This window comes from Hyperolius riggenbachi, chromosome 7, assembly GCF_040937935.1.
Source record: "Hyperolius riggenbachi isolate aHypRig1 chromosome 7, aHypRig1.pri, whole genome shotgun sequence".
NCBI classification, from domain to species: Eukaryota; Metazoa; Chordata; class Amphibia; order Anura; family Hyperoliidae; genus Hyperolius; species Hyperolius riggenbachi.
This window is the reverse complement of record NC_090652.1, coordinates 290884710-290905857: the sequence shown is the minus strand read 5'-3', so window position 1 is coordinate 290905857 and position 21148 is coordinate 290884710. Positions and strand designations below refer to the sequence as shown.

General features: G+C 48.7%; 1 protein-coding gene across 1 annotated transcript in view; it reads right to left on the bottom strand.

Moving 5' to 3' along the window:
* ZRANB3 (zinc finger RANBP2-type containing 3) overlaps window positions 1-21148 on the bottom strand; it is a 413220-nt gene that overhangs the window by 6264 nt on the left and 385808 nt on the right. Inside the window, exons 19-20 of the mRNA XM_068245929.1 lie at window positions 19760-20141; window positions 2862-2993 (exon numbers count right to left, since the gene is read on the bottom strand). Of these exons, the coding sequence (XP_068102030.1) occupies window positions 2862-2993; window positions 19760-20141 (514 nt within the window). The remainder of the gene's footprint in view (window positions 1-2861; window positions 2994-19759; window positions 20142-21148) is intronic.

Sequence of the window (21148 nt, the reverse complement as noted above, 5' to 3'; positions counted from 1 at the left end):
TCCAGTGCTGGCTCCCCCAAAAATCAGCCGACAAGCTGTGGTGCAGTTGCGGCTGCAATATTAGCTGCCGCGCTCCTGTGCAGGCGCAGTAGCAGCTTTCCAATGGGCTCCAGCCGATTTGCACCTATTATCAGCATCTATTATCAGTGGCAACAAGCGGGCAGCAGCAACACATAACTCCATCACGGAGGTCTCCGATCTCTCAATGCTTCATGCTACTTCCTGTTTAAACAGGAAGTAGCATCAGAGATCGGAGACCTCTGTGATGGAGGTCATAGGCTTCAGGCAATGAGAGCTGATTGCTCTCCTGCGTACCAGGGGGACAGCCATGTGACATGTCCATCCCCGTACAGCGCTGCCTTAGATCGCAGTGCTGTGCTATGAGTCTCCTAGCGGCAATCACCACTGGGAGGCTGATGATGGAGCGGAGCTCCATCATTCAAGCAGAGATGCGCTTGCATTGGCACTAACGACAGGCAGGCACGGTGGCGTAGTGGTTAGCTCTCTCGCCTTGCAGCGCTGGGTCCCTGGTTCGAATCCCAGCCAGGGCACTATCTGCAAAGAGTTTGTATGTTCTCTCCGTGTCTGCGTGGGTTTCCTCCGGGCACTCCGGTTTCCTCCCACATTCCAAAAACATACGGATAAGTTAATTGGCTCCCCCTAAAATTGCGCAAAAAAAAAAAAAATTGGCCCTAGACTACAGTACTTACACTACATAATATAGAGATATAACAATGGTAGGGATTAGATTGTGAGCTCCTTTGAGGCACAGTTAGTGACAAGATATATATATACATTGTACAGCGCTGCGTAATATGTTGGCGCTATATAAATACTAAATAATAATAATAATAATAATAACGACCTCCTGCAAAACACGCCCCCAGGACTGCATGCTGATAGGTGTTAGGCGGTCCTGGGGCTGCTGCCGTGTCCACTCCAATTGGTGTGGAGCGGTCTTTAAGAGGTTAAAGTGGACCTGAACTGTGCCTAAAACTGTTGAGTTGTACTAATCTAGGGCTTCTTCCAGCTCACCCACCTAGTCTGTGAGGTCCCTCTGTGTCCTCTCGGTCCCCTTCATCCTCCCACTGGCTGGCAGTTCCCAGTCACACATCTTATGGAGCTGCTAGCAGAGGGCTGGAAGAAGCCCCAGGCAATTATATGAGCTGGTTATACACTGTATGAGCTGGTTATACACTGGTCCATGTGGCCATCAGATGGATCCCTCTCAGACCGTTATCTGATCGGAGAGGGATCTAATCGAATCCCTAAACACTCTGTACACAGATTATGAATACAGTATTTTTAATCGAAAATCTGTGCACACTGCCTGCCGGGTCTCCTCCATGTACCGTATGTTCTTTTTCCATAAAGGTTATCACACTGTGGCTAATACTACAGAGCAGAGAGGAAGTTCCGAGTTTAGTTCCACTTTAAAGCAAACTTGAAGCAAAAAAAAAAAACCCTTATAATTAAATGAATTGTATGTGTAGCATGGATAATGAATAGAACATTAGTAAAACAGCCTCGCATTTTTATTTTCTGTTACATAACTTTTTTTATAACATTGCACCATTCTGTCACAGTTGCAGTTTTAAAACCACACTCTGTATTTTAAGCTATGAAACAAAGCAGAAATAATGACCCTTTGAACTTTCCTGCAGTAAAACCTTATCTCAAGCTGTCTCTCACTGTTTATTGGCTGTTTAAAGAGACCCTGTAACAAAAAAAAAGTCCCCTGGTAGGGGGAAGCCTCAGCGTCCCAATGAGGCTTCCCCCTCCGCTGTAGCTGCAGGCAGTCCAGCGCTGGCTCCCTCGGAGTGTCTCGGAATCCTCCCTCGACAAGGCTGATAAGCACCGATTTATTTACCTTTCCTGGCTCCAGCAGGGGGCGCTGTTGCGGCTCTCCACACAGAGATAGGCGAAAATAGCCGATCTCCGTCGAGTTCACTCTAACAGTAGAGCGGCCCAACAACGATTGGCTATTTCCGCCCATCTCCGAGCGGAGAGCCGATACTGTGCCTGCGCTGGAGCCCGGGAGGTAAATATTTAAATCCCCACCGTTCCGGGAGGATTTTCGCCGCCGTGGGCCTGAGGAGGACGGGGGAAGCCTCAATAGGATCCGGAGGCTTCCCCCACCCGAGGTGAGTACCCCCCAGGGGAGGTTTTTCTCATTACAGGTTTTCTTTAGGCTCTTCAGAAAACAGGACTGTATTCAACCCAGAGGGTCAAATAGCTAAAAAAAAAGCTCTTTTGCATAGATAACAACTGAAGTGGTTTAACTCTCCCTTTACTGGATAACAATATGAGATTCTTTTCTTTGCTACTAATGTTCTACTCCTTAGCTGCACTACACATATCATTCATTATCTCATATGTTTATTTTTGCTTCAAGTTTGCTTTAAAGGGTTATTTCAGTCTAAAAACAAAACAAAAAAAACCCCTGAATTTAACTTACCTGGAGCTTCTTGCAGCCCTCTGGAGTGGTCCTGTTCCCATGACGTCCTCCTAAATCCCTCCAGCCAGCAGTGGCGACCCCCGAAAAGCTGGCCCTTCACCGGCTACTGCTAATGCACACCCGCAAATCACGTACACCCTGATCGCACTCCCGGCAGCGCATGCAAGTAGCGATTTTGCCTACTGCACATGTGCAGTACACTCCCAGCATCGGCAGCACGGAGAGGAGGCATGTGGCCGGCCAGCTTTGCAGGGGTCGCCACTGCTGGTGGGAGGGATTAAAAAGGACGGCATGATAGCAGAATGACTTCAGGGGGCTACAAGAAGCCCCAGGTCAGGTAAACTAATTTGTTTTGTTAAACTTCAGGTTTGATTTAAGGTTAGCTTGAGAAACCATATCCTACCTCTTTATGGCACACGGTGCAGAGGGTCTGAAGGTTGTCCAGGGAGCACTGGCCGCCACCGCCGTACACTGGCCGAATGTGATCCACTTGCCAGAACTTGCCTTCGGTGGGATTTCGGATGAGATCGTTGAGCTGCGGAGAGAGAGAGGGTCACACACCTGGTTACATCGCAAATAACAAGGCCAGAAGCAGCCTCCATTCCCCCTCTCACATCCCACATGAAGAGCTGTCAAGCGGCGGTTTCATGTTGCTAGGCGGCGATAGGAGAACATTGCGGCGTGGACACCATTAAAACTGTTGCCTGACAGCTATTGTCATGGGAATCTGAGAGTACGAGCGATCACATGGTCAGGCACATTGTTCTTTCCCTGCGAACTGTCGTCAATTAACAGTATGGAAACTACGACAATGGGCAGGCTTCAAAGGGGAGGATGCGAGGAGGCGCGGGTACCGGGCGTCACATCACAATGATGAGAAGGTGACATGCTTCAGCGCTTCAACACAACGGAAATGTGTAACTTTACTGATAACTAGAGCCTTACATGTGTCTCTCTGTGTTCCAGAATAAAAGGCACTGTACAGCATTACTTGTGGGCTGTCAGGCCAGATGTGACATCAAATCCACATGTTGGGGTACAATTATGGAATGTTTTTATGATGTTTCTGTCAGTACGGAAAGCAGTCCATACACCAGGCCTAGATGTATGGCATACAGAAAGCAGTCCACACACCAGGCCTAGATGTATGGCATACAGAAAGCAGCCCACACACCAGGCCTAGATGCATGGCATAGGGAAAGCAGTCCACACACCAGGCCTAGATGTATGGCATACAGAAAGCAGCCCACACACCAGGCCTAGATGTATGGCGTAGGGAAAGCAGTCCACACACCAGGCCTAGATGTATGGCATAGGGAAAGCAGTCCACACACCAGGCCTAGATGTATGGCTTAGGGAAAGCAGTCCACACACCAGGCCTAGATGTATGGCATAGGGAAAGCAGTCCCTACACCAGGCCTAGATGTATGGCTTAGGGAAAGCAGTCCTCCACCAGGCCTAGATGTATGGCATACAGAAAGCTGTCCACACACCAGGCCTAGATGTATGGCATACAGAAAGCTGTCCACACACCAGGCCTAGATGTATGGCATAGGGAAAGCAGTCCACACACCAGGCCTAAATGTATGGCATACAGAAAGCTGTCCACACATCAGGCCTAGATGTATGGCATATGGAAAGCAGTCCACACACCAGGCCTAGATGTATGGCTTAGGGAAAGCAGTCCTTACACCAGGCCTAGATGTATGGCATACAGGAAGCTGTCCAAACACCAGGCCTAGATGTATGGCATAGGGAAAGCAGTCCACACACCAGGCCTAGATGTATGGCATAGGGAAAGCAGTCCACACACCAGGCCTAGATGTATGGCATACAGAAAGCTGCCCACACACCAGGCCTAGATGTATGGCATAGGGAAAGCAGTCCTTACACCAGGCCTAGATGTATGGCAAAGGGAAAGCAGTCCACACACCAGGCCTAGATGTATGGCATAGGGAAAGCAGTCCACACACCAGGCCTAGATGTATGGCATAGGGAAAGCAGTCCAGACACCAGGCCTAGATGTATGGCATAGGGAAAGCAGTCCCTACACCAGGCCTAGATGTATGGCATAGGGAAAGCAGCCCACACACCAGGCCTAGATGTATGGCATAGGGAAAGCAGTCCACACACCAGGCCTAGATGTATGACATACAGAAAGCTGTCCACACACCAGGCCTAGATGTATGGCATAGGGAAAGCAGTCCACACACCAGGCCTAGATGTATGGCAAAGGGAAAGCAGTCCACACACCAGGCCTAGATGTATGGCATAGGGAAAGCAGTCCACACACCAGGCCTAGATGTATGGCATAGGGAAAGCAGTCCACACACCAGGCCTAGATGTATGGCATAGGGAAAGCAGTCCACACACCAGGCCTAGATGTATGGCATACAGAAAGCTGTCCACACACCAGGCCTAGATGTATGGCATACAGAAAGCTGCCCACACACCAGGCCTAGATGTATGGCATAGGGAAAGCAGCCCACACACCAGGCCTAGATGCATGGCATATGGAAAGCAGTCCACACACCAGGCCTAGATGTATGGCTTAGGGAAAGCAGTCCTTACACCAGGCCTAGATGTATGGCAAAGGGAAAGCAGTCCACACACCAGGCCTAGATGTATGGCATAGGGAAAGCAGTCCAGACACCAGGCCTAGATGTATGGCATAGGGAAAGCAGTTCCTACACCAGGCCTAGATGTATGGCTTAGGGAAAGCAGTCCACACACCAGGCCTAGATGTATGGCATACAGAAAGCTGCCCACACACCAGGCCTAGATGTATGGCATAGGGAAAGCAGTCCTTACACCAGGCCTAGATGTATGGCATAGGGAAAGCAGTCCACACACCAGGCCTAGATGTATGGCATAGGGAAGCAGTCCACACACCAGGCCTAGATGTATGGCATACAGAAAGCAGCCCACACACCAGGCCTAGATGTATGGCATAGGGAAGCAGTCCACACACCAGGCCTAGATGTATGGCATACAGAAAGCAGCCCACACACCAGGCCTAGATGTATGGCGTAGGGAAACCAGTCCACACACCAGGTCTAGATGTATGGCATATGGAAAGCAGTCCACACACCAGGCCTAGATGTATGGCATAGGGAAAGCAGTCCTTACACCAGGCCTAGATGTATGGCATAGGAAAAGCAGTCCACACACCAGGCCTAGTTGAATGGCATAGGGAAAGCAGTCCACACACCAGGCCTAGATGTATGGCATAGGGAAAGCAGTCCACACACCAGGCCTAGATGTATGGCTTAGGGAAAGCAGTCCCTACACCAGGCCTAGATGTATGGCTTAGGGAAAGCAGTCCTCCACCAGGCCTAGATGTATGGCATACAGAAAGCTGTCCACACACCAGGCCTAGATGTATGGCATAGGGAAAGCAGTCCACACACCAGGCCTAAATGTATGGCATACAGAAAGCTGTCCACACATCAGGCCTAGATGTATTGCATACAGAAAGCAGTCCACACACCAGGCCTAGATGTATGGCATATGGAAAGCAGTCCACACACCAGGCCTAGATGTATGGCTTAGGGAAAGCAGTCCACACACCAGGCCTAGATGTATGGCATACAGAAAGCTGTCCACACACCAGGCCTAGATGTATGGCATAGGGAAAGCAGTCCACACACCAGGCCTAGATGTATGGCATAGGGAAAGCAGTCCACACACCAGGCCTAGATGTATGGCTTAGGGAAAGCAGTCCTTACACCAGGCCTAGATGTATGGCATAGGGAAAGCAGTCCACACACCAGGCCTAGATGTATGGCATAGGGAAAGCAGTCCAGACACCAGGCCTAGATGTATGGCATAGGGAAAGCAGTCCTTACACCAGGCCTAGATGTATGGCATAGGGAAAGCAGTCCACACACCAGGCCTAGATGTATGGCATAGGGAAAGCAGTCCACACACCAGGCCTAGATGTATGGCATAGGGAAAGCAGTCCACACACCAGGCCTAGATGTATGGCATACAGAAAGCTGCCCACACACCAGGCCTAGATGTATGGCATAGGGAAAGCAGTCCACACACCAGGCCTAGATGTATGGCATAGGGAAAGCAGTCCACACACCAGGCCTAGATGTATGGCATAGGGAAAGCAGTCCACACACCAGGCCTAGATGTATGGCATAGGGAAAGCAGTCCAGACACCAGGCCTAGATGTATGGCATAGGGAAAGCAGTCCTCCACCAGGCCTAGATGTATGGCATACAGAAAGCTGTCCACACACCAGGCCTAGATGTATGGCATAGGGAAAGCAGTCCACACACCAGGCCTAGATGTATGGCAAAGGGAAAGCAGTCCACACACCAGGCCTAGATGTATGGCATAGGGAAAGCAGTCCACACACCAGGCCTAGATGTATGGCATAGGGAAAGCAGTCCACACACCAGGCCTAGATGTATGGCATAGGGAAAGCAGTCCACACACCAGGCCTAGATGTATGGCATACAGAAAGCTGTCCACACACCAGGCCTAGATGTATGGCATACAGAAAGCTGCCCACACACCAGGCCTAGATGTATGGCATAGGGAAAGCAGCCCACACACCAGGCCTAGATGTATGGCTTAGGGAAAGCAGTCCTTACACCAGGCCTAGATGTATGGCATAGGGAAAGCAGTCCACACACCAGGCCTAGATGTATGGCATAGGGAAAGCAGTCCACACACCAGGCCTAGATGTATGGCATATGGAAAGCAGTCCACACACCAGGCCTAGATGTATGGCTTAGGGAAAGCAGTCCTTACACCAGGCCTAGATGTATGGCTTAGGGAAAGCAGTCCACACACCAGGCCTAGATGTATGGCATAGGGAAAGCAGTCCACACACCAGGCCTAGATGTATGGCATAGGGAAAGCAGTCCACACACCAGGCCTAGATGTATGGCATAGGGAAAGCAGTCCACACACCAGGCCTAGATGTATGGCATAGGGAAAGCAGTCCACACACCAGGCCTAGATGTATGGCATAGGGAAAGCAGTCCAGACACCAGGCCTAGATGTATGGCATAGGGAAAGCAGTCCACACACCAGGCCTAGATGTATGGCATAGGGAAAGCAGTCCAGACACCAGGCCTAGATGTATGGCATAGGGAACGCAGTCCAGACACCAGGCCTAGATGTATGGCATAGGGAAAGCAGTTCCTACACCAGGCCTAGATGTATGGCATAGGGAAAGCAGTCCACACACCAGGCCTAGATGTATGGCATAGGGAAAGCAGTCCAGACACCAGGCCTAGATGTATGGCATAGGGAAAGCAGTCCAGACACCAGGTCTAGATGTATGGCATAGGGAAAGCAGTCCAGACACCAGGCCTAGATGTATGGCATAGGGAAAGCAGTCCACACACCAGGCCTAGATGTATGGCATAGGGAAAGCAGTCCAGACACCAGGCCTAGATGTATGGCATAGGGAACGCAGTCCAGACACCAGGCCTAGATGTATGGCATAGGGAAAGCAGTTCCTACACCAGGCCTAGATGTATGGCATACGGAAAGCAGTCCACACACCAGGCCTAGATGTATGGCATAGGGAAAGCAGTCCACACACCAGGCCTAGATGTATGGCATAGGAAAAGCAGTCCACACACCAGGCCTAGATGTATGGCATAGGGAAAGCAGTCCACACTCCAGGCCTAGATGTATGGCATAGGGAAAGCAGTCCACACACCAGGCCTAGATGTATGGCATAGGGAAAGCAGTTCCTACACCAGGCCTAGATGTATGGCATAGGGAAAGCAGTCCACACACCAGGCCTAGATGTATGGCATACAGAAAGCTGCCCACACACCAGGCCTAGATGTATGGCATACAGAAAGCTGCCCACACACCAGGCCTAGATGTATGGCATAGGGAAAGCAGCCCACACACCAGGCCTAGATGTATGGCATAGGGAAGCAGTCCACACACCAGGCCTAGATGTATGGCATAGGGAAAGCAGTCCACACACCAGGCCTAGATGTATGGCATACAGAAAGCTGCCCACACACCAGGCCTAGATGTATGGCATACAGAAAGCTGCCCACACACCAGGCCTAGATGAATGGCTTAGGTACACTGACCAGACGTCCCGCTTTACCCAGGACAGGTCCCAAATTCGGGGTCCCCTGTCCCAGGCTGCATGAGGTCCCGGGAACCTTTCCGCTTTTAGCTGTGGGACGTCCCGGCCTCGGGACTCTGGCCACCGTACGATGCATGAACTGGCCGCAGCGTCTAATAGACGCTGCGCCAGTTCATAGCCCGCAGCCCCGCTCCAGCAGCCTGCATAGTGTTCGGCAGGCAGAGCAGGGCTACGGGAAGATGGCGTCCGAAGCCCTGTACTGGAGACTATTTGTGTCTCCAGTACAGGGCTTCAGGCGCCATCTTCCCGTAGCCCTGCTATAACATTCAGCGCGATTGGAGGAGCAAGATGGTCCGGGGAGCTGCGCGCCAGAGGCCGGGAGAGGAGACTTTTGTCAGGTGAGTAAATTCCTTTTTTTGCAGGTGAAATGTTGCCCAAATTGCGTTTGTTTTCTGGTGAAATGTCGCCCAAATTGCATTATTTTCTGCTGTAATGTGGCCCAAATTGTGTTTGTTTTCTGGTGAAATGTAGCCCAAATTGCGTTTTCTGGTGAAATGTGGCCCAAATTGCGTTTTCTGCTGAAATTTCGCCCACATTGTGTTTGTTTTCTGCTGAAATGTCGCCCAAATTGCGTTATTTTCTGCTAAAATGTCGCCCAAATTGCGTTATTTTCTGCTGACATGTTCCCCAAATTGTGTTTATTTTCTGCTGAAATGTGGCCAAAATTGCGTTTGTTTTCTGCTGAAATGTCGCCCACATTGTGTTTGTTTTCTGCTGAAATGTCGCCCAAATTGCGTTATTGTCTGCTGAAATGTTCCATAAATTGCGTTTATTTTCTGCTGAAATGTGGCCCAAATTGCGTTATTTTCTGCGGTGGGTGTATTCATAGACCAACGTTAGCAATGCCAGCCTTTCAGCGTGTCTTCTTGTTTCTGCATCGCCTTATTGGATGGCTGAAAATGCCAAAAATAACAATTCAGCATATGAGTGTAGTATTAGATAACCACTGTTGATCTGGCTTCAATCATCCAGTCTGTGTGGAAGCACCACCCATGGATCCAATATGGAAGCCACAGTAGCAGTCCAGTTGAGTCCTCTGCTGATTCTCAATATTAACAAACCACAGGCTATTTACACCATAGGTAAGTTATGAACATTTATTGAACAAAAATAAAACGCATGCAGTAGGCTGACGCGCTGCACATGGATCACCTTCACTTCATCAGAGGCAGTTTGTCAATGATTACAGAGCTCAAGAGGTCTCCAGTATAAGCCGATTCATGCTGATTCATGCTATTGGTCAGTTAGGACCAATGACAGCAACACAACATTGACCATGACTGACCAATAGATGACTCTTGTGAAACGCGTCAGCACACAGCATTTTTTTTTACATTTTTGACCAATTAATGTTTGTAATTTACCTATTGGCAAAAATAATAACCTGTGGTTTACTAATATCCGGTTCCAGCCAAGGACTCACCTGGAGAGCTTTAACAGTTTTTCATATAGGATGCCCGGATGGTGCTTCCATGCGGGGAGGGGGGCAATCGAGATCAATGACAGATTAGCAGTGCTTTATCCACTAATACGGTCAATATTGAAAGAAGAAAAGTCAATATTGGCGTTTTCAGCCACCTAATAAGGTGAGCTGCTCTCTGCATAGAGACAAGGATCTGGTTTATACGCGTAAACTCAAGGAGCGATTCCTTATCCTTTTTACTCTCCATCTTCTAGCTGCACTCCGGGTGTGGAAAAGGACATCCGTACTGGGCATGCTTACCACTTTATCCACCACTACAGTATATCTATGTCCTCTGTGACTTCATCTAAGCCACGAGTCAGTAGATATACCTCTTGTAGCAGAAGCAGTGCTGTGCAGGATTGGGCTTGCTCCTGTGCACACTTCCAGCACTATCTGATGCAGCACTAATTGGTGAAAGGGAATATATGTTCCCTGAGCTAATGGGATTGATTTTTACCATTAAAAAACGTTTTATTTTCTCAGTTCATAGTGAAAAATACACTCTGTAGCATTATTTTAGAATTCAATATCTTCACTATAAATTGTGACAGGAACCCAATCTACGTTTTGTGATAAACAGTAAGAATAGATAAATAAATTGTGTGTTTTTTATCTACAGTTTAACTTTTTATTTTTAAACTGGAATTGGTAAAACCAATTTTTTTTCCCCATTACAATTCATAGAAAACAAAATTGTTTGAGGGAAAAAAGGCATACAATGAAAGCCTAATTTGTTGTTGCTAATTAAACAGGGACATAGCTAAACTGTCAGAACTGCTCTGGTCCATAAGGTGGGAAACAAGGTCTGGATGCGAAGTGGTTAAAGGACATCCGAGGTGACATGTGACATAGTGAGATAGACATGTGTATGTACAGTGCCTAGCACACAAATAACTAGGCTGTGTTCCTTTTTTTTCTTTCTCTGCCTGAAAGACTTAAAAATCAGGTATGCAAGTGACAGTTTCTGTCTGGGTTGGGACTGGGTCAGACTCTCGTAGAACCCTTAGTGATAAGGAATTGCAGCCATAAAACACTTTCCTGGCAGTAAATGGCTTCTGAGAGCAGGAAAGAGATAAAAAGGGTCAATACTTTTAGCCACAGCCCCTGAACAAGCATGCAGCAGATCAGGTGTTTCTGACATCATTGCTTATTTCTGGTGTGATTCAGACCCTACTGCAGCCACAGAGATCAGCAGGACTGCCAGGCAATTGGGATTGTTTCAAAGGAAATAAATCTGGTAGCCTCTATATACCTCTCACTTCAGTTGTCCTTTAAATAAATACACTAGCCTTGTCTATAAGCTGAACCAACGAAATCCCCCATTCCATATACGGTAAAATGAAAGAGAGGATGTGATTGGTTGTCATGGGAAACACAGATGATCTGCAATACTTCCAAACAGGAGGAAACATCCCATTTGTTACCAGAGCGACCTTACAGTTACCTCTGTCTGCTGCTGGGAGCCCGCATCTCGTTGTCATAGAAACATCTAATTATTTTGGGCTTCATTTATAAGGCTGGAGATAGGAGCTCTCTCTAGTGTCCCATTGCAAGTAATTACACTCAAACCTTCTGGTGACAGCTGGAGAAAGGCAGAGTTTAATCTGATTGGCAGCTTTGCAGCAATACAGAAAGCTCTTATTTTGTCTACGGACGCCAGCCCTATACCATGCAATGTTTCCAGTCAGGTTGACAGCTGATCCATTGAAGAAAGAAAAAAAATATCGATTGATCAATTGAGGTGCAAAGTCGCAAAACAATGGCAATTTCCCAACACGGAGATATTGATTAAGTGTCAATCAAATAATGCACGGCTGGCATTAGGGACACTACCGATCCCCTTAGAAATATCTGCATGGATTCAGTACTGGCCAGGTAAAGGTGGCCATAGATTTGCAGCAGATTCGACCACCAGATAGATTTCTGACAGATGCCTGTCAAGTCGAATCTGACAGGAATCGATCTGATGTGTGCCATACACTAGGAACAGATTTCCAATAGATTTCAGAGTGAAATCCTGTCAGATAGATAAAAATCGATTGAAATCAATCAAAATTGGCCCCAAATCGTTCGATTGGCTGAATTAATAGAATCGATCTCCGATTGATTCGATAGAATCGATCGATGGCTGAAATCAACCAGTGTATGGGCCCCATTAGTCCATCGCGGAAATTTGAATGATTTTGAACAATACAGTTTAGACAAGGACAACAATCTCAAAAATTTGTAAAATTCAAAATACACGTGTATTAGCGCCCATACACACGCCTGACTTTAATCTGCTGAGGCGGCTGATAACGACCACCCACAACCCACGAGTGATCCACCCCCAGGAACGTTGACCTCATTGTTTGCCGCGTACTATGCCCACCGCGTGATGTCACGCACGCCCCACTTGTTGTCCCTCCGTCGCACACCCGACTCAGCAATATCACCCAAGGGGATCAAGTCCTGACCCCTGACGGGCTACATCAGGTGGAAGTCTACGAGGCCTTAGTTATACAATTGACCCAGCGTATAATGCACTACATTTGTTTTACTTTTGTCTCCCCCTATCTTTCTGTCAGTTACAGTAGGGAGTAGAAATGTGACAGATGGGACACATTTTGGACTAATCCATCTCCCTTGGATGGCAGTAGCACACTCCTACTGCCAGAATAGTGTGCGCAGAAGGAGACTCAGCACCACTGTAAGGCCTGGGACTAACTACAATCGCTCTGTGGCAAATCGCAAAGCCCCCACTATTTGCAGAATCACAGTGATGCGATTCCACCGTGATTAAAGGATCGATTGTGATTTGATTACTACAGCCACTGATGCAACGCTGCCAGCTGAATTGCCCCCCAAAGGATGCTACCATGGCGGAATAGGGTCCCAACCTTAAAGGAGTACTGTAGGGGGAAAAAAGTTGAACTTACCCGGGTCTTCTAATGGTCCCCCGCACACGTCCTGTGGCCATGCAGCCCCTCACCGATTGCTCCGGTCCCGCCTTCGGTTCACTTCTGGAATTTCCGACTTTAAAGTAGGAAAACCAGTGCGTCTGCGCCCTCGCTGACACCACCAGGGCATACGAGAGGAATCGGCGCAGAAAACTTGGGCGCAGGACACAGCCGGTATATGGCTGATCCTACAGCTGCACAAGTTCCCGGCCGTGTTAATTACTATTCCCCCTCCAGGCCGCCATGGATGGGGAATGAAATACTTCGGCTTCCAGCAATTACTGGAGGCCGAATTATTGTGTTTTAAAAGTAACTTCAGCTCCGTCTTCTGACAGCACTGAAGTTACTCCCTGTGCGCCCAAGTCTCTTGCGCTGGATTTACTGTGTTCGTCACCAGAAGCCTACTGCGCAGGCGCAGACCGTACTGGGCGTGTGCAATACACTCCTGGTGATGTTAGTGCGAGCGAGAGCACGGCAACGAAGGCGAAGTGATCTTCCGACTTTCCCGAAATCCCAGAAGTGAACCGGAGGCGGGGCCGGAGCATCGGTGAGTGGCTGCGCGAGCACAGGACATCTGCGGGGGACCATTAGAAGCTCCAGGTAAGTTCAACTCTTTTTTCCCCAGACCTCCTACAGTACCCCTTTGAAAAAAATGGTGGACTGGTTTAGGCAATAAGCGGTTAAAGTGTACCTGAGGCAACATATGACATCATGAGATAAACATGTGTATGTACAGAGCAAAACCTATGAATAGCCAGGCTGTTTATTTTTTTTATTATTTTGCTGCCTGAAAGAGTTAATTGTCAGGCATGCAAGTGGCAGCTTCTGTCTTGTCGGTACCTTGTCAAGAATATCGTAACCATCACTGATAAGCAAATTACAGCCATAACAGTTTTCCTGGCAGAATACAATTTATGAAGGCGTGGGTGAGATAGAAAAGGTCAATAGTTCATGTACTTTAACTCTGGGCCACTTAATAGCTTGCCACGAGCAGAGACAACAAAAAACTCAATCTACTTATTAAATGTTTAACATAAAATAAAGCAATGGGATATTTAAAAAAGGAGTAGGGGGAATAAATACTTGTTTATCTAATCAGTTTATTTTCACCTGGGGTTGACTTTAAAGAAAACCTGAACTGAAAATTAAAGGTCAAAATAACCATACACAAGTCATACTTACCTTCCATGTAGTCTACTCCTCAGTGTCTTTTTCCTGTCCCGCGTCTTGTTTGTTCACTGTGATCAAGGGAATTCTCTGTCCTCCATTTTGAAATCGGCCATTACCCCATAACAGCTTCCTGATCAGCACACTGTTAAACTGTAACATCGCCCACTTGAGCCATAGGGAAACATGGACATTACTTGGCACAGCAGTTGTCCTCTCAGCTATAACTGACAACAACTGATAAATAATTGACAGCAACTGATATATTTCAGTTCTGACAAAATGTTGTCAGAACTGGAAGGGATCATTGGGCTCAATTCACTAAGCTTAACTCCTGTCTTTAATAGCTCTTCAGAGCCGTTTTACAGTTATCACAATTATATCACCATGGTGATAACTGTAAAACAGCCAAGAAGAGTTATTAAAGACAGGAGTTAAGCTTAGTGAATTGAGGCCAAAGTCAGAAGAAAATGGTGAGCTTCTGAGAGGAACTGATGGCAAGGTAACTATGTAATGTTCATTAGAAGTTACCTCATATGTTTATTTTAAATAATTTTACTCAGTACAGGTTCCCTTTAAGGTTAGGCGGTTGGGGGGGGGGGGGGGGGTAATGTTAGGCATCAGTAGAGGGAGGGTCCAGTGTGTGAGGATAGGATTAGATTTAGCTGTAGTAAATTATTGGTATAGATTACTATAGTAATCGGCTGCTGGAGAGTTACGCAAAGAGCGCATTTCTATTACATTAGACTGGCTCCGAATGACAAAAGTGCGGGGACCCGGTTCACGAAGCTGCGGGCAGCGGAGGACGACGGTGTGGGAGCGATCAGAGCGGATGGGGTGGAGGAAGCCGCAGGTATGTATAAAAATCTTTTTCATCGTTCAGCTCTGGTACACTTTAAGTGTAAAAAGGGCCTCAGAGTAGAATATCAGTAAACTTTCCAATATTCTACTATCGGCTCTTTCTGGGAGCCCAAATTTTCAGGTGCCCTATTTTCATGTACGCCCCTCTAGCTCATAGGGCAGGGCTTGTCGAACTTCAGTCCTCAAGGACCAGGGTGCTCACACATTTGCTCAGATTCATTGATGGGACTGAATGAGGAAATGACGAGAGTTCATCTTGTAGAGCACGGTTCTCCATTTCTCAGTCCATCCTAAAGGCCTCGTTCACATTGGGTGCATTGAGAAACGTGTAAAAGCGCATGATGAAAAACATGCGCTTGTGCGCGCTGTAGTGCGTTGCACTTTTTAAAATCATGTTTTGCTTATTTTAACAGTAGCAGTTGTCAATAAAGCTTTGTTTTCATATGAAAATGTATATTTTTTTTCAATAAGCGGTAAAAAACGCATGTGCTTCTATGCGCTAAAAAACCCTGCAGCCATTCACTAGCATTGAGGTGCGCATTACAGCTCAACGCACAGGAATGCATTGAACACTAGGTTTTTGTAACGCAGCTCAGCGCATAGATGTGAACGAGGTACATTTAATTACATGGAAAAATCAATACCTTGCAGAACGCACAGGGCAATGAGCTGTGAAAAGCGCACAGAAACGGCCCTGATGTGAACGAGGCCAAACTCTGTTGAGGACTGGACTTCCGACATCTGTGCCTTAGGGAATCTCTGCTTGAAGACAGGCTCACTAGAACACCAAACCAAAGCCTGTCTTCTGACTGACAACAGCCACCCCTGTGGAGTATAGGGAGCTAGACTGAGCGTGAGTACAAGCAAGCAGTTATAGGCGCTCTACATGAAAATGTGGATTTTCAGAGGATCAAGTACAAAGTCTTATTTTTTTGGGTAGCTGCCGCATGGATAAAAGAGGAACGTGAGGGCTCGGAAACGTACACATCCTTGGGCTGCTTTGACACATTGATATCAAGATGGCGCCGGACTCGGTCGCCACGGCCACAGGGCTCCGGAATTTTTTCCACTTTTCTCCCTAATTCACCCTCGCTGCACTTACCCGATCTCCCCTATCTCTCTGGGGAACGGGCGCGCATCGTAGGCTGCCGAGCGGGTTGAGGAGGACAAGAGGCTTTTGGGCTCCGGTAGGCTCCGGTAGGGTCTATCGCAGCCGGAGGACGGGAGGAGCACCATCTGCTGCCTACCATGCGGCCGAGCACCATCTGCTGCCTTCGCTGCCTGCACTCAACCTCCGATGCTGCGCTGGAGGGAACCACCAGCAGCATCGGGTCCTGCCGCTGCTGGGGACTGTGTCAGCCTGCTCCGCGGCACCACCTTGGCTGCTCCGGCCCTCCCACGTGGTCCTGACAAGTGGAGCTCCAGACCTCCCGGGTTCATCTGCCTCGCCTACGCACCACCAGCTGCTAAAACACGTCCTCCTGCGTGTCACCACCACCACCACCTGTGGATCAGCTGCCCACTGTCCGAGCGGGTTGAGGAGGACGTAAGGCTTTTTGGGCTCCAGTAGGCTCCGGCAGGGTCTATTGCAGCCGGGGGACGGGAGGAGCACCATGCGGCTGAGCATCGTCCGCTGTCTACGCTGCCTCCACTCAACCTCCGATGCTGCACGGGAGGGAACCACCAGCAGCACCGGGTCCTGCCACTGCTGGGGACTGTGCCGGCCGGCCACCGCTGGGGACTTGTCAGCCTGCTCTGCGGCACCTAAATCCACCTTGGCTGCTCCGGCTCTCCCACGTGGTCCCGACAAGTGGAGCTCCAGACCTCTCGGGCTCATCTGCCTTAGCCTGCATCACCAGCCGCCATCCCACGTCCTCCAGCGCGTCAGCACCACCACCTGAGGATCAGCTGCCCACTCTCCTACACTAAGGCAAACCGGACCACAGAGCGGGATACAGGGTCATCTTGCCCAGCTTTGCCTGCCTGAGCCACCAAGGTTAGTGCTCCGGACTACAGCTGGTGCCCAAGCTTCTGCTGCCACACGGCTCACCCCCACCATAGCGCATACATCAGCCCCACGTGGCTGTGACCATAGGCCCACCTGATGCAGGCACTGCCCTCACTCTCTGTGGGCCCTCCATGGAAAGTATACAGGCCTCCACAGAGGAACTTTTGCAGAGGCCATTTTAGGCCTCCGGGGCCTGCTCAAGCAACCTGGGCTGCCACCTTCCACCTGGTCCCCACGAGGTCTGCCGGACTTAAACAACCCAGCATCTGGCAGGGGCCCACCGATCTGGCACCTTACTGCAGATCCTCTCTCCAGTCTCTGACGCGACCGGCTTCCCTGCCCTGACTGGCTCACCACGCGGTCTGCTCCTCCTGGGCTACATCGACCCCAGCCACCCGACCTGAACTACTTCCTCGCCTGATCCATCCGACGGCTGCCCTGCACAAGAAGACTCGCTCTTCACTGTCCCTCTCACTTATCTTTATTTTCCTCCCTTTCTCTTGCATCTCTCTCTCTTTTCCCCAGGGTTGGTCTGGGGAGGCATCTGATTCAAGTATCGCTGCAGAAGCGTTTGAGTGCCTAATACGGCAGCGGATTACCCCCTCCAGACCTGCTCCTGGGTCCATCTGTAAGTTTTCTTACATCTAGGTTTATTCTACACTTCTTTCCTCTGCTTTCTGGGGGGCATCCAAATAGCTGCAGAGCTGTTGAGCGCTGCAGAGAAGGTAGCGCTCCACTCACATAGCACTTGGATGTCTCCTTGGGGGCCTTCGACTATGTAACTATGTAACTAAGTATTATGTCCCATGCACTGTGTACTCACTACTAAATGTAATGTACATTACTGCTTGCGTTTTGCTGTACCATCACCGACCCTGTATGTGCCAAAAATAATTCCGGGTACAACCCCCGTTGTACTTGGCGAAATAAAGTGATTCTGATTCTGATTCTGATTCTGATTCTTAAAATCTACCGAGTGTGCTAAACAAAGCCTTGTTCTGCTTGAATGAGCTGACAATATTCTATGGCATTTGTAACACCTTCCAGAATGCAGTCTCATCTTTCTTTTTAGATTCGCTAGAAATATTGGAAGTTAGGATCCTTTTCTTCTGTATGCAAGCAAGCTCGTGGTCTACTTTCATTCCCATCACTGGTGTAAGAAATGGGCTGCTTTGACACACAGCATGCTTTAGCGTGGCAGCCATTTTACCCCTGAACACATGTTCTGAAACAATAGCCCACACTTCCTGTGAACTCTGACAGAGATTGCTCTAGACCAAGTTGCGCCTGGGGCAAGGTCAGGTTTTGGTGCCTATGCTGAACTCCCCCATGTGGCGACCCCCCCTGCAACCATCCCTTGCCCAATGTAACTATACATACCAAGCCTTCGATCCTGCGGATGTCACACAAGCTCTGCAGCTCCTTCTTCTTTTTTGGGACACAGATACATGTGGCTTAGTGACGTCACCAAGCAGATGGTCTGTGTCCTCGGCAAGGAAGACGGAGCTGCAGCGCAGAGCTTGTGTGACATCCATACAACATTGTTAGTAAATCACCACCCTTGGAGGTGGATGAAAGGGGGGATTGCAACAAACGGGGGGTCAGTAAATTGCCACCCTTGGAGGGGAGGAAGGGGGGGGGGATTGCAACAAAAGGGGGTCAGTAAATCACCACCCTCGGAGAAAAAGAAGGGTGGGGGATTGCTATACACGGGGGGGGGGGGGGGATAGAACAGGGGGAATGCCGCAGAGGAGCTAGAGATCTCCTTGCTGGTAAGGAGGAGTCTCACTCGTCATTACCAGCGACACGCTGACGCGTCACACTCCCACGCCCGCCTATCGATGATGCAAACTGCCAAGTGTTTATTTCCCCATCCAAATTTTATGAATTCAACAAACTGCGCCTGGGGCAAAATACCCGCCTGCCCCCCCCCCCCCCCCCAGATCCGTCCCTGAACTCTGACCTTAGAAAGACGTTAAATATTGAACCTGCTGAAAAGAGTCTTCAGCCAATGACACTGAGGCTCCTAAAATCTTGATAAGCTCCCCTAAGAATAGGAATGAATATATTCATTGTGAGCATTGTTTTCGATGGTTTATGTTTTTTATTTTGATGAATAATTCTGTACTTGTTGCTTTGTGTACTTCATTGAGGTCTGTACCTGTATTGCAAGTTTGACATGCAATATAAACTTTATTTATACTGTTCATGGTGTGCTCTTCTTTCGCTAAACAACCACCTAGAACATACATGTCAAACTCCGGCCCGCGGGGTAAATTTGGCCCTCAGAGCCATTAAAATTGGCCCTCAAGAGGCTTCCCCACTTTGCATTATGTTTGGCCCACTCTAGACCACTAGGGACGGTATATTGGAGGTGAACCCCCAGAACACCAGGGCAGCCATATGGGGGAGGTAGGGAAAAGCATTAAGCACTAGGGAACTGTATAGGGGAGGGAGGACCACTAGACAGCAGAGAACTTCATAAGGGAGGAAGGTGGCCAGTAGACATAAAGGTTGTGCCGCCACTAGGCCCCAGGGAACAATTTTGGCCTACGACAAGATCACGGTGCACAATTTCAGCACACTTTGCATTTGAGTTTGACAGCCCTGACCTAGAACCTTCGGGAAATAGATCTTGTTGTATTTATTAACAATCCAATTGTTGATACAATATTTTCAACGATACTGATTTCTTACACTGGCATCTTATTTCACATCTTACCTGGTCTAGCGGTAGCTGGGCCATCCACGTCGCCTCCAGCAGGGTCTTCCTCTGAGCGGTGGGGGCGTCGCGCACGCTCAGGTACAGCTCCTGGGCGTTTATGCAGCACTGCTGGCACACCCCGTGCTCAGTTTCGAACACTTGGGCCCTCATGTAACTTTGGTTGGAACGTATCAGGAAGTCGTCTTGGCACTTCCGCGAGCAGAATCGGGTATCCCAGGCCGGGACCTGGCCTTGTATCCGCAGACACGGCTCCTGGCAGTGCAGACACAGAGGATTTCCGGCGCTGTCTACCACCTGCAGATAGCCTCTAAGAGGAGAGTTTTCAGCCCCTCCGTCTGCCTGGGACCCAGCGGCCTCCTCAACCCGTCCATCGTCCGCCCTAAAATTGGAAACTTTATTAGAAGGGGAGGAATGACAGAAGATCTGAACGGCGCGGCTCAAAATGGCCCGCATGATAATCACCGTCTTATTGCGAAGTCACACTGTGAAACTAATAAGAGGCATAAAATCATGCAGGAAACGAGATCAGGGATAAATTGTTAATTTTCTGATATTGTGGTTGTCGCCCATTGTGCTCCTGCCATTAAAGCCCCCCCATCCATTTTTTTTCCAACACAGTCTTACTGGGAGCCCCCCGCTCCTCCGCTTAATGTGCACATATTGCATAGTCAGTGAGCTATATTTACACTCGTAAAACACAAAGGCTGCTAAATTATTGATATGCCATTGTAAACAGTGGAAGAGGAGACGGACCCACATTAATTTTTCAATGGTTACTGGCATTGTTTAGTAGTTAAGGAAATTCCACTGAACACATGACATCTGAAACAGTTCATCTTCATTTAAAGCAAACCTTAAAGAGAATGGGTACAGATTCCCTAAAAGAAAAGCCTGCTACTTACCTAAAGAGAGGGAAGGCTCAGAGTCCTAATGAGCCTCCCCTCTCCTCTCCCGGGGCCCGTTCCAGCGTTGGCTCCCCCGTAGCAGTATTTTACTAAATTGGTGAAATACTGCTACTTCCGCCGCCGAAGGGAGGCTTCGGCAGTCTTCGGGGGAATCGGAGTGCTCCGGAAAACGGTGCGCTCCAAACTGCGCACGTGCGAGCGCCCTCTATCGCGTCATCGCGCATGCGCAGTATGGAGCAGCCTGTCTTCGAGAGGACTCTGTTCCCGAAGACTTCCGACACATACACACATATATATATATACACACACATATATATATATATATATATATATATATATATATATATATATAATATGTTACAGTATACTACAAGTTTTTTTTACAAAGTGAATTATCTGCACTTCTGTCAGGGATTCACAAAGTTTCTCAGCATGACAAGCTGAAACTGGGAGCAGAGACCTGTCTGTCAGAGAAAAACAA